The 12,517-nt window shown below is 38.5% G+C and overlaps 1 protein-coding gene and 1 long non-coding RNA gene across 2 annotated transcripts; one reads left to right on the forward strand and one right to left on the reverse strand.

The window, feature by feature from the left end:
- Positions 1-270: 270 nt before the first annotated feature.
- LOC130921775 (uncharacterized) lies at positions 271-6,743 on the forward strand. The gene is made up of 3 exons (XR_009064398.1): positions 271-1,243; positions 6,152-6,255; positions 6,388-6,743. It is a non-coding gene; the product is annotated as an uncharacterized LOC130921775 (long non-coding RNA).
- Positions 1,803-12,409, reverse strand: LOC130921774 (blue-sensitive opsin-like). Its single transcript, XM_057846045.1, has 5 exons — positions 11,538-12,409; positions 5,151-5,319; positions 4,893-5,058; positions 4,536-4,775; positions 1,803-2,023 (listed from the first exon to the last, which is right to left on the reverse strand). Exons 1-5 carry the CDS (start codon positions 11,914-11,916, stop codon positions 1,922-1,924), a joined length of 1,056 nt encoding a protein of 351 aa, XP_057702028.1. The 5' UTR covers positions 11,917-12,409; the 3' UTR covers positions 1,803-1,921.
- Between the last annotated feature and the right edge of the window lie 108 nt (positions 12,410-12,517).

Genomic DNA, 12,517 nt, shown 5'->3' on the forward strand with positions numbered 1-12,517 from the left:
TGGTTGCCTTTTTAAGAAATATCTAGGTGACCTAGTGAAATGCAGCTCTTACGCCCAAACTGACTAAAGCAGATTATACGGACAACTCAGGTCCTTCCACAGAGGCGATTAACACAGTGTAATTAGGTCTGACAATATAATCTCTCCGGAATGACAATTTAAATCAGAGGTTAACTACAACTCCTGGCATGGTTCATTAATCCGGTAATTATGTGTTTTTCAGATGTTCACTTTTGGACAAGCTTGTATACTTGATGGTGCTTATTGAAGGGTGAGGACTTCACATGTAACGGGAAGATGGATGCATTTGAGTCAGTTTGAAGATTTGTCTTTTTTTTTTTTTTAATCCTCTTTCTATTACATTTGCATGACTTGCTGCATGTTTTTTTTTTTTTTTTTAATCTTGAAATTACATATTTGTTGCTTTCTATCCAAACTGGAATTGACACCTGAACTCTGATGTTTCGAGGGCAAGTCTGGAATTCCGCTAGTTCTGAACTATTCCCATTCAGTAAAAGTTCACTACTAGCAGAACTCAGATTTGCTCCCGATGACCGACAAGAGTCAAGACCCTTCATGACCAGCAATTATCTCATTTACTTTAAAAAACAAAACTGTTTTCCACAATTAGATGATGTAATTTTACACTGGTGTGAACTGAACAGTACCTACTTTTTTCCAAAGGTCACATGTTCATTTGACAGCAGGTAATATTCACCGCAAAATGTAAAGTAATTTTTCTTTTAATCATTTTGCTTTTGAAGGTGCTGAATTGGTGAGTAAATGCACAATTTGTTCTTGGGTTGTGTGATTATGGATTGAAACGGTGTCAAGGAGGCTGTTTGCAATAGAATTGCTTAAAATCTGTCTAATCCTGAGAGTCATTAAAGATTTGATTGTAGTCTCAGTATTGATGTAAACTTTGCTTCTCCTAATTTTTTGGAAGTACCTTACAAGTGTAAATGAAAATTCCTTATGTGGATAAGAAATATGATGCCATCTGGAGGTACATATGCACTATGCTACATGTAAGGCCTATACAGTAAATATTTAAAACGAATTTGGAAAAAAAAGTTTGTGTGCCAACAACAATTTTATCGAGTTGTAGTAGGTTTAATTTGGATTCTATGTCTTGTCTTGCTACACATCTGTGGACTTTGGACAATCTACTTACACAGAAATTTGAAGCTCGATGAACAAAATGAGGACTTACAGAAAACTAGCAGACTTCAAAAAGCTAAAGGTAAGCGAATATAACATTTTAAATTCAAGCTAAATTGAGGTGAGACTGTTGGAGAAATAATGCAAAATTCCTTTTAAAAGTTTAATTTTCAACTTGACTTTTGTTTTTCTTCAGTGTAAAGATCTGAATTGAAATATGTGTGCATTATAATAAAACAGGTTTTAAAAAATGAGCTGCAAATTTCATAATAAAGGCCAAAATAAAAATTATATTTTGTTTTTTAATGAGTCACCTCATAAAAGTTGGAAATGATGTTATGTGTGCGCTAACATTGTGTTGAATAATAATGATGTGATTTTTTAAATATCTGATTTTAATGTGAATCTGCTAATTCTATGGAAAATATACTACTCTGGCTCATAAATATTTTAATCTGATCTCACTAGCTATGAACTGTACTGCACGTCCCTTCGTGTGACTGTCTCATGAAAACAGCAAATAACATTTCATTTGTAAATACAGTAATATAATGCCAGTGATTCAATTTACAAGCGTCTTTTATTCATAAACAACACCTCTTCCAGTATTATAAGAAATACATGAAACACATACTGTAAATCCTAAATCGACAATGCTTTATACAATACACATAATTTAGTCCTTTTCGGTTTTCTTTTCTTTTACGAGTCAATCAATTTATTGATATTATGCAAGCAATCTCCATTTACCCTAATACAGTTAAGCAGGACCAACTTTCGAGACTTCAGTGGTTGATTGACTTGATGATTCATCGTCATCGGCTCCACTCAGCCCCAGCATCATCTTCATGCATGAGCGAAACTGAAGGACAGAAGGAACATGACAATCTTTATCAGCATTTTTGTTTTTTACAAGACAAATACATTATAGCTTAATTTGACATTTTTGTTTTGCAAATACAGTGGGGCAAATAAGTATTTAGTAAACCACCAATTGTACAAGTTCTCCTACTTGAAAAGATTAGAGAGGCCTGTAATTGTCAACATGGGTAAACCTCAACCATGAGAGACAGAATGTGGAAAAAAAACAGAAAATCACATTGTTTGATTTTTAAAGAATTTATTTCCAAATTAGAGTGGAAAATAAGTATTTGGTCACCTACAAACAAGCAAGATTTCTGGCTGTCAAAGACTTCTTCTAACGAGGTCTAATGAAGCGCCACTCGTTACCTGTATTAATGGCACCTGTTTTAAGTCATTATCAGTATAAAAGACACCTGTCCACCTGTCAGTCACACTCCAAACTCCACTATGGCCAAGACCAATGAGCTGTCGAAGGACAGGAGAGACAAAATTGTAGACCTGCACCAGGCTAAGAAGACTGAATCTGCAATAGGTAAAAGGCTCGGTGTAAAGAAATCAATGTGGGAGCAATTATTAGAAAATTGAAGACATACAAGACCACTGATAATCTCCCTCCATCTGGGACTCCATGCAAGATCTCACCCCGTGGCATCAAAATGATAACAAGAACAGTGAGCAAAAATCCCAGAACCACACGGGGGGACCTAGTGAATGACCTACAGAGAGCTGGGACCACAATACAAAGGCTACTGTCAGGAACACAATGCGCTGCCAGGGACTCAAATCCTGCACTGCCAGACGTGTCCCCTGCTGAAGCGAGTACACGTCCAGGCCGGTCTGCGGTTCGCTAGAGAGCATTTGGATGATCCAGAAGAGGACTGGAAGAACGTGTTATGGTCAGATGAAACCAAAATAGAATTTTTTGGTAGAAACACAGGTTCTCGTGTTTGGAGGAGAAAGAATACTGAATTGCATCCGAAGAACACCATACCCACTGTGAAGCATGGGGGTGGAAACATCATGCTTTGGAGCTGTTTTTCTGCAAAGGGACCAGGATGACTGATCTGTGTAAAGGAAAGAATGAATGGGACCATGTATCGAGAGATTTTGAGTGAAAATCTCCTTCCATCAGCAAGGGCATTGAAGATGAGACGTGGCTGGGTCTTTCAGCATGACAACGATCCCAAACACACAGCCAGGGCAACAAAGGACTGGCTTCGTAAGAAGCATTTCAAGGTCCTGGAGTGGCCTAGCAAGTCTCCAGATCTCAACCCCATAGAAAATCTGTGGAGGGAGTTGAAAGTCTGTGTTGCCCAACGACAGCCCCAAAACATCAGTGCTCTAGAGGAGATCTGCACGGAGGAATGGGCCAAAATACCAGCAACAGTGTGTGAAAAGCTTGTGAAGAGTTACAGAAAATGTTTGGCCTCCGTTATTGCCAACAAAGGGTACATAGCAATGTATTGAGATGAACTTTTTGTTTTGACCAAATACTTATTTTCCACTCTAATTTGGAAATAAATTCTTTAAAAATCAATGTGATTTTCTGTTTTCTTTTCCACATTCTGTCTCTCATGGTTGAGGTTTACCCATGTTGACAATTACAGGCCTATAATATTTTCAAGTGGGAGAAGTTGCACAATTAATGGTTGACTAAATACTTATTTGCCCCACTGCAGATAACAAAATAGTATAATTTGGTTTTATATACCGTAATTTTCTGACTATAAGCCGCTACTTTTTCCCCCCTCTTTTCGAATCCTGCAGTTTATAGTCCAGTGCGGCTTTTTTGTTGATTTATTGGGTTAATCGGTAATACTTTATTTGACAGCGGCATCATTAGACTGCCGTAGGACCGTCATAATTATGACATGACACTATAATGGGCATTAATGAATGCAAATGACAGATGTCATTATCTGTTATCCGGGAAATTATGTCACTAACTCAATTTATGTTCAGTTTGGATCTTTTACATCCATTCAAAAGTGAGATAATTTGCCGGGTAACACAAAATGACATCTGTCATAAGCATTGATTAATGCTCATAGCAGTGTCATACTTAAGATGGTCTTATGACATTCTTATCACGCCATGTCAAATAAAGTGTCACCAAATACCATAACTAGCAATTAGTGAAACAACTGGAACAGTAACTGAAGAAATAATTAGCACAGAACATGTTGACCAAATGAATCTTCTTGAAGCAATGAAGCTTTGCAGCTAATTGTTTCATGGTTGTTCATTTGGTCTAACGATGCCGCTGTCAAATAAAGTGTTGCCGTTTTATATCTTTTGGTGTAAATACCCCATTATACAGTGCGGACAGCTGCGGCTTATAATCCAGTGCTGCTTATCTGAACAAATGTCGTTTTTGTGTCAAATTTGGTGGGTGTCTGCTAATAGTCAGGTGCGCCTTATAGTCCGAAAATTACGGTATACAGTATTTATAAAAGTGACTGTAGGGTCGCAGTAATTTTTACAAGTTCATTGTGCAACAATAAAACAACCTGTTTGTTGAGAAATATGTAGATAAATGGATTGTAGACAGTTGAGGCTTTAGAAAGACAGGAGGGTATAGTGGCGAGCCTCAGGTCAAAAGGTTGCCCGCGGTTGTTGACGACCCAAACGGCAAAAGAGGCATACGGCAACCAGCACACCAGAAAGCCCATTACCATGACGACAACCATCTTCGTCACCTCTCTCTCCGCTTTCTGGGTAGAAGCCGATTCAGCCTGGGCCCTTGCGGCCTATTTCATTGGAGACAACAGACCAGGTGACATAAATGGACTTGTTTTCCTTTTTTTTTCCTATTAATGTATTTTTATTTTTACAAAGGTTTGTCGGTCACATCACTTGTAACTTACTGATTTCAGCACAAAAAGAAGCTGTGAGTAGCAGAAAACAATAGTGGAGAATGGTACTGCAAAGCAGAAGCAGAAGAGGAACATCACGTAGGACTCATTGTTAAACTTGTTGTCGGACGTGTACCAATCTGGACCACAAGAGCACTGCATTCCTTCAGGGATATACCTGGAGGAAGAGCAACATTACATGAATACGTGTATAACAACACAGCATCTTAAATTTAAATAAAGTTTTTGTGTCTGCTTTTAAGCTCTTACCGACTCCACCCAAACAGTGGAGGAAGAGCAGCCATCAAAGCAAAAACCCAAGTTGCTGCACAGCAAGCGATTGCATGATTAGGTCTGAAGGCAAAGTTTCCCAAAGGTTTGCACACAACCAGCCACCTTTCAAAAGCCACCACTGCCAGAGACCACAGGCTAACCATACCTAGAAGAAGACAGAATGGCAAATAATGAATTTCCTCACAAAATGCACATTCGGAACAAAAGTAATAGGAAATCTGACTTTCTGCAATATTTTCATTTCTGTGGAAAGAAGTAATGGTAATGAAAACACTCTTCCAAACTTTCAAAAAGTTCTCAAAATTGAATAATGACCATAATTTTCGGAATGCCGAACCGACTAAATTTGACAAAACTATTTGTTCATGTACAGGCCGTGCTGGCAGGTTTCCACATTGTATTACGGAGCCCTTTTCACACACATATCCAGGGAAATTCCCGTGTAAGGTGACGCAGGATTTACTCGCGTCATTGCTTTCTCGCATGTAGAGATGTCTCATGAATGACGTGGGTTGGACACTTTCACAGACTTGTCCCATGTTGCCCACTGGCGCTCTCTGTGCGGGAAGGGCTCCTGGCGCGATTTTATAACCCGAACTTTACGTGAATTTTGGTCAGCATGGGTTGTCATAATGTTGATCAAATCGTGTTTTGTTCCGTCAGTGAAGTTCAATTTTGAACTCCAAGACAAGTAGCAATCAATAGCTCAACTGAGAAATAAGAATCAAACAGCCAAGGATTGCCTGCTTCGAAGACTTTATATGCAAGATATATATCAAGGGTACAGTTGATTGATGTGGTCCAGTCAGGACTGTGGCCACGCAAAAGTACAAAGTGAGAATACAAGTCTTGTCTCTTTATACAGAAGAAAGGGCCTTGCTTACTGTGTAACGACACCTTTTTCAGAAACACAAGTGAATGCCTTTTACGGAAACAAGTGAAAGTTATTATTGTCCAAATGTGGTGGTCTTCCACAGAAAAACATTCGGAGCCTGTCCTTGGAACAGGCTGTTCTTGGACAAGAGCCTGTCCTTGGACGAGAGGGAGTCAAGCCAGATAAGGCAGTCCACAGAAATCCACAGTAAAATTTTTGTATACTTTCGAAGGAATATATGTATAGCACACGTACTTGGATAGATACAGACTCTCAAATGAATATGGTATTACAGCAGTTATGTGTTTTATAAGCATGAATAAAAATATTCTTTCACAGTTCCGAAGGGAGTGTTGCTGACTTTGTAACTGCAGCCAATTCAAGCTCATCAAGACTGTATTTAAGCCCTGGCGATCCAACAGAAGGGTGGAAGGAAGAATCCCGCTGGCTCAGGAAGGAAGAATCCCGCTGTTTTGCTTTGTTTTGTTGTCTCATCGGCTCTCTGCCAACCGCTTAGGTTAGTATTGATCCCTGTCAACCTACTGTCATGGACCTATTGTGTTATTCCCTCTTTTCCGCAATCGCATGTATTTTTGTTTGTATTCAATAAACCCTTGAATACATCCCTCCATTGTTTTCTGCTTTGAAGTACAACCTTGTTTCCGCAGTAGTGGACCCTAACATCGGCAACAAAATAAACCACACATTTTCAAAGATGGACGATGGACTTTCTTCCTCGGTTCTACGATCCCGTAGCAATTTAATTTCGTTATGTTTTCACTAGTTTAATTGAGCTATTTCCAGCTTGCTATGTTGATAATTGTGATGTTTGTATACCGCTTTTCGTTTTACTGCAAAGAGAGAGGAAGTGACGATCGGCCCGCCATGATATTTACGTTATCAGCCATAGTGCTGTGACCCTGGAATTTAACGCCTGCTTTCACGCACACCACTTCCTGGGAAAGTCCCAGACATTATACTAAGACGCGACCCATGAAATGTCCGCGTAATCTCCGTGTCAGTCGACCTGGGAAATTGTTTTCACATACAACTGCAGCACGGTTAAACCCCCTCATATTCCCAACGTTTCGGAGTGTGTGAATGGGGCTTATATGCACCTGGAACAATCCATAACAAGCAGCATGGTTCAAAGAAGGAAGTAATAGTGGTTTATTCTCTAAATATTACTTATTAATAAGATACTTAACTTTCTTGTTCATACTATAATTATTGTTGCACGATTTATTTCATTATCTTATCAGGAGTTGTGTCCCAACACTTTTGTTAGTTCATATGTAGAAGCCACAGCCCAGTTAATCAGTATTTAAATTTTAATACACTGTAAGCGTACAGGCATTTAAGGTTCAACACATATGATTCTTTCATGTTATTTACTTTATATTACTGTTTCCAAAAGAAAGAAATATTTTCATTGGTATCATCTGGAGGTTAGAAGGGATCTATGAAAGAGAGAAAATGAGATTTTAGTAAAAGACAAGCAGTGTAGCACGGTATTGCCGGGCATACTACTTGTGCTTGGTTGCTGGGGCAAAGGTTTGTTACATCGACACATTAGAAAGCTCGAAATCAGGGCTTCCCCAGGATTTTTGGCTGCCAGTTCAAAAGTTCCACACTTACCACCTTGGGCCGCACGTAGTTTAATTTTGCTCCCCCGAAAAAGTTTCTAAAAGAAGTTTTTAGAAATGAGTCTCAATTTTTTAAATTAAATGAGTTTCGACGATGCTGGGCACTTATCGTAGCAGGAGAGGATGAATTCCGGCATTACCTAAGCAGCCAAAACTTGTAGTTTTGTCGGAAAAAGGGACACTGAAACGTTGGAATACCCGAGCATGTCAATTTTGTCTCATTCGTACCAATCCAGGCCACACGGGTGCACTTCTGGAGATCTTTTCCCCAATGGTAGAACCATAGTTATCTGGCCATATAAGGCTTGAACCCATTAATAGCGGCTCATTTTAAAATTGCCAATTTAACTCTGCAGCATCCGACTTGCACTGCACTGTTGTAACGGGTACACGCGGATCCGTTGTGGAGCGTAGAAACTTCCCTGCCGATTCCTTCATGTAGGGACGCTGGTGGTTGTACCTACCTGCTGTGTGGAAGCATTGTGTCGCGCGGGATCGCGTCCCAGCCTAGTCAGAGGTGGGAGCGGAACGCGGGGCGGCGCTGACACACCGGTTACAATGGTGCTGTAGCCCGGATCGGCAGCAAAGGTTTCGGGGGGTGAGTGTAACGGGTACACGCGGCTCCGTTGTGGAGTGGAACGCGGGGCAGCGCTGACACACCGGTTACACTACTTCTCCTTCTCGTGTATAATGCGACCATACCGCAGTGGTGTGCTGAGGGTGCTGCAGCACCCCCTGGTCATGTGGAGCGAAAAAAAATGTTTTGGTAGATTATTTTCTTTTTAACAAATTAATAAAACATAATGAAACAATAGCATATTTAACTTTGGGGATTAAAAATACACTGTATGTTGAAAAGTTGAAAGTTTGAAAGTTGAAAAATTTTTGTTGTTGTTAATAACTAGGGCTGTCAAAATTATAACGTCAACGGGCGGTAATTAATTTTTTTAATCAATCAAATTAAAATATTTGAAGCAATTAACGCACATGCCCCGCTCAAACAGACTAAAATGACAGCACAGTGTCATGTCCACTTGTTACTTGTGTTTTTGTCTCCCTCTGCTGGCGCTTTGGTGCGAATGATTTTATGGGTTTAGGGTACCATGAGCATTGTGTAATTATTGACATCAACAATGGCGAGCTACTAGTTTATTTTTTGATGGAAAATTTTTTGAAAATTGAAAAGTTTTATTAAAATGAAAACATTAAGAGGGGTTTTAATATAAAATTTCTATAACTTGTACTAACATTTATCTTTTAAGAACTACAAGTCTTTCTATCCATGGATCGCTTTAACAGAATGTTAATGTTAATGCCGTCTGGTTGATTTATTGTTATAATAAACAAATACAGTACTTATGTACAGTATGTTGAATGTATATACTGTATCCCTCTTGTGTCTTATCTTTCCATTCCAACAATAATTTACAGAAAAATATAGCATATTTTATAGATGGTTTGAATTGCGATTAATTACGATTAATTAATTTTTAAGCTGTGATTAACTCGATTAAAAATTATAATCGTTTGACAGCCGTATTAATAATATGGTCACCACCTGACACCTTGCTCGCTACTAGGTCACGTTGAATAAAGCGCTTTTGGAAAGGAAAATTAATTGTCGACAGATGAGGCGTTAACATGGCGCAAAGCTGAATTAGCGATTTTTTTCTTTACATAAACAGCAAAATTTTCTAAAATTCAATCTGAGGTCGAAAATGAAGATGATTATGATAGTTTAAAGTAGTGCCCAGCGAGGAAACGTTAGCTGCAGATTTAGACTGTGGAGAAATTCAAAAAGGTTACATTGTAGCATTGTTGAATTGTATCGTTTGTTGTTGTTGTTGCGCTGCTGCCGTACAGAGCGATGTCAAATATTCGGGTGTAATTTATTTGAGTGTTGTGAAAAGTGGGTGTTAAACCAAGGCTTATTGGACCTTTTAGTTATCAAATGTGTTTGTGTGTCATCGCGCCAGGGATGTGCATTATAATACACATGCGCTTTTATTTCCAATACAAAAATCCAACACACGCTGTAGGTGATATAGAACGCTGTCTTTGTTGTTGCCTGGTAGTAGTACTTAAACTATTCAGCATGCATGTGCAATGCCATTGTGCACGCCTTGTATGGAGACAAAGCGCGAGCATGACAAATTTGCACCAAAAGGGATGATTTTGGTTGGTACAAACAAAATAAGGTCCTCAGCACCCCTTGCTGTGTGTGACTTCCAGCGCCCCTGCCTTACCGTGACCTACATTCCAAAAACACTTTTGAAAGTAGTCCTGTTAACACTTTATCGATTGTCAATTTGTCGCTCTATTTGGGAGCGCCCCCAGTGTGAAAGATTCCATGGTGACTGTCAATGACCCAACAACGAATCTGCCTATTTTCATTAAAATCCAACATTGGTACCTCGGCATACAAATTTAATTTGTTCCAGGACCTGGTTTGTAAGTCGAAATAGTAGTATGTCAAGCGGGATTTTCTCATAACAATACATTATAATTCGATTAATTTGTTGCACAACCCAAAAACCTATGCTAAATCCTTAGTGCAGTGCAGGTACAATTACAAATAGAAATTACACATAGCAAAACAAACAAATTATTTATACAAACAGCATCATAATAATAAATCAGAATTTAAAAAATGTTTTTATTGTCACCTTAATTTATCAAGACTGGCTCATTTTCCTTAATCCATATCAGCAAAGGCATTCTATCTCTTCCGAAATGGCGCGACGACATTTAGTGAGGATAGTCGTCCCCTTGGATGCTATCATCATTTTTATGGCTTCCATCTGCTTGAGGACTGTCGAGATCGTAGACATATTCCGGCCGTGCTGTAGAGCCAGCTCCCTGACGCGCACACAATGCTCATATTTTTCTGTCATTTCTTTCTTAATTTCAATGGTAAGCATCACCGTTTTCCTTTTTTCATCATATGCACTAACCTTCTTGAGACCCATGTTGATTTCTCTCACAAGAATATCCACTGTGCTGAAATTGCGACAGTTGTAAATCATTGTATTTTAAGCTTGTCGTCATATGTCGAGACAAATAATGAGTCAAATTATATGTCGAATGTCGAAAGGATCGTATGTCGAGGTACCACTGTATATCGGTTTTGGGATTTTGCCGATTTACTGCACTATTGAAAGCTCTGAAACCTTGGAACTTCTGAGAAACACTATTGATGTTACTCTGTATGAGTGTGTCAAATTTGGTTCAAATCGGGCTATTCCTTCTGCAACCCGATTTTTCCAATTAGAAATTTTCGATACTTGGAAATACTCCGATAGAAAACCTATCTAAAGAACACTCGCAGACACTTATAGTACAAGTGTGTAAATTTCAAGGAAAATCGGTCGAGCCATTTCGGAGTCCATAGCGAAAGAACACACAAAGACAAAGTTCCATTTTATATAAGTTTAGATTTGATTTGGATACGAATGTCTAAGAGAAGGTAAAAAGGAATGGATAGAGCGGCAGCATAAAACATACCCCGTGGCCACAGACCTTCGGCACTTGACAGTTTTAAATGTCTTTTTTGAAAATGCCATCTTTCTCTTCATTTTTTTTGTATTATATTTTTCGAATTGTAAAGAAAATGTATGGGTATTCTCTTTAAACCAAACGAAGCGCGGAAATGTGATGTTTCGAGCATGTGATAAAAGAAACTGCATATCTCGGTTTAACATCCCATTCAGCAGAAACTGAACAAACATGTAATCATTAAAACTGAAAATTTAAACACATTTAATAATACAATGCAATAGATCATTATGCATTGTATTGTTGCTGTTAATGTAGTCATCAACCTATTTACAGTATATTTCTTACCGCCAATAGTTGCAGTAAATCCTTCAATCTTGCACCCAAGTGGTCCGAGAATCATGTATCGGAAGGCAAAGCAGTAAAAGCAAGTAAAGGAGCCCACGCATGAGACAAGAAGGTTTGCCACAGCCAGGTTTACCAGAATGTAGTTCAGGTGAGATCGAAGCTTCTTGTATTTAACTGTGCATGCAATAGTGGCAATATTGATTAATGTGCCAGCGACAAATAAAAAGAGCATAAATGCTGACATGGAATAAAAAACGGCCTTGCTCCCTAGATGATCTTGGGGAACCAGGTATGGGCTGAATAAAGAGATGTTGTTGGTGTCCAAAGGAACTGGGATCCAGAAGTCCTCTGGGAGCTCCATTGGAGAATTTCTTCTCATTTTTATATCTGGGTCAGTTTACTTTGTAAGCAAAATTGGAAAACGTCAATAGGATATTCAGATTTAATTTCAGATCTTCTCACGCCAGGAGATTTTTCCAATTGTGACTTCAGGCAGTATATGTAGGAACTTTAACTGTTACTTAGGCTTGACTTAATTGACTTAGGATAAGGATTTAAAGCTTTGTTTTAAATCCAAGAGAACACTCGCATGGCACAGTTGTATGTGTGCTGTACTTCTCACATGTTATGTGTGCTACATTTTGTACGGGAACTGACAGACTGTCAAGAATAATCATTTTGTCTAAGGGAGAACTTAATTTGAGCCTAAGAAATATAGACAAAAAAAACTTTCATCCTGATTTTTGGGTAAAAATCTCAACTAGAAAACAAATAAAATAGTAGGTTTCCGTCATTTACAGAAAGTATTGGATTGTAAAGTGACTTTTCTTTGACAAATGTGACAGAAACTTTTAACCTAATTTCCTATTTTTTGTGCTTCTTATAAACCAAGAAAAAAAAAATTTAAATCATAGTAACTCTTTGTAATTGATTTCTCTGTGTGTAAAAAATGTAACGAAAATTACAATATTCTAAAATAA

Source organism: Corythoichthys intestinalis, chromosome 9 (assembly GCF_030265065.1).
Source record: "Corythoichthys intestinalis isolate RoL2023-P3 chromosome 9, ASM3026506v1, whole genome shotgun sequence".
NCBI classification, from domain to species: Eukaryota; Metazoa; Chordata; class Actinopteri; order Syngnathiformes; family Syngnathidae; genus Corythoichthys; species Corythoichthys intestinalis.

What these genes read in the sequence shown, in the direction of transcription:
- LOC130921774 (XM_057846045.1), bottom strand. Translation starts at nt 11,916, where the DNA reads ATGAGAAGAAATTCTCCAATGGAGCTCCCAGAGGACTTCTGGATCCCA. An exon ending in ATTTACTGCAACTATTGGCG is followed by an intron (nt 5,320 to 11,537) that starts GTAAGAAATATA and finishes GTCTTCTTCTAG; the next exon opens with GTATGGTTAGCCTGTGGTCT. An exon ending in TTCTTTTTGTGCTGAAATCA is followed by an intron (nt 4,776 to 4,892) that starts GTAAGTTACAAG and finishes CCAATGAAATAG; the next exon opens with GCCGCAAGGGCCCAGGCTGA.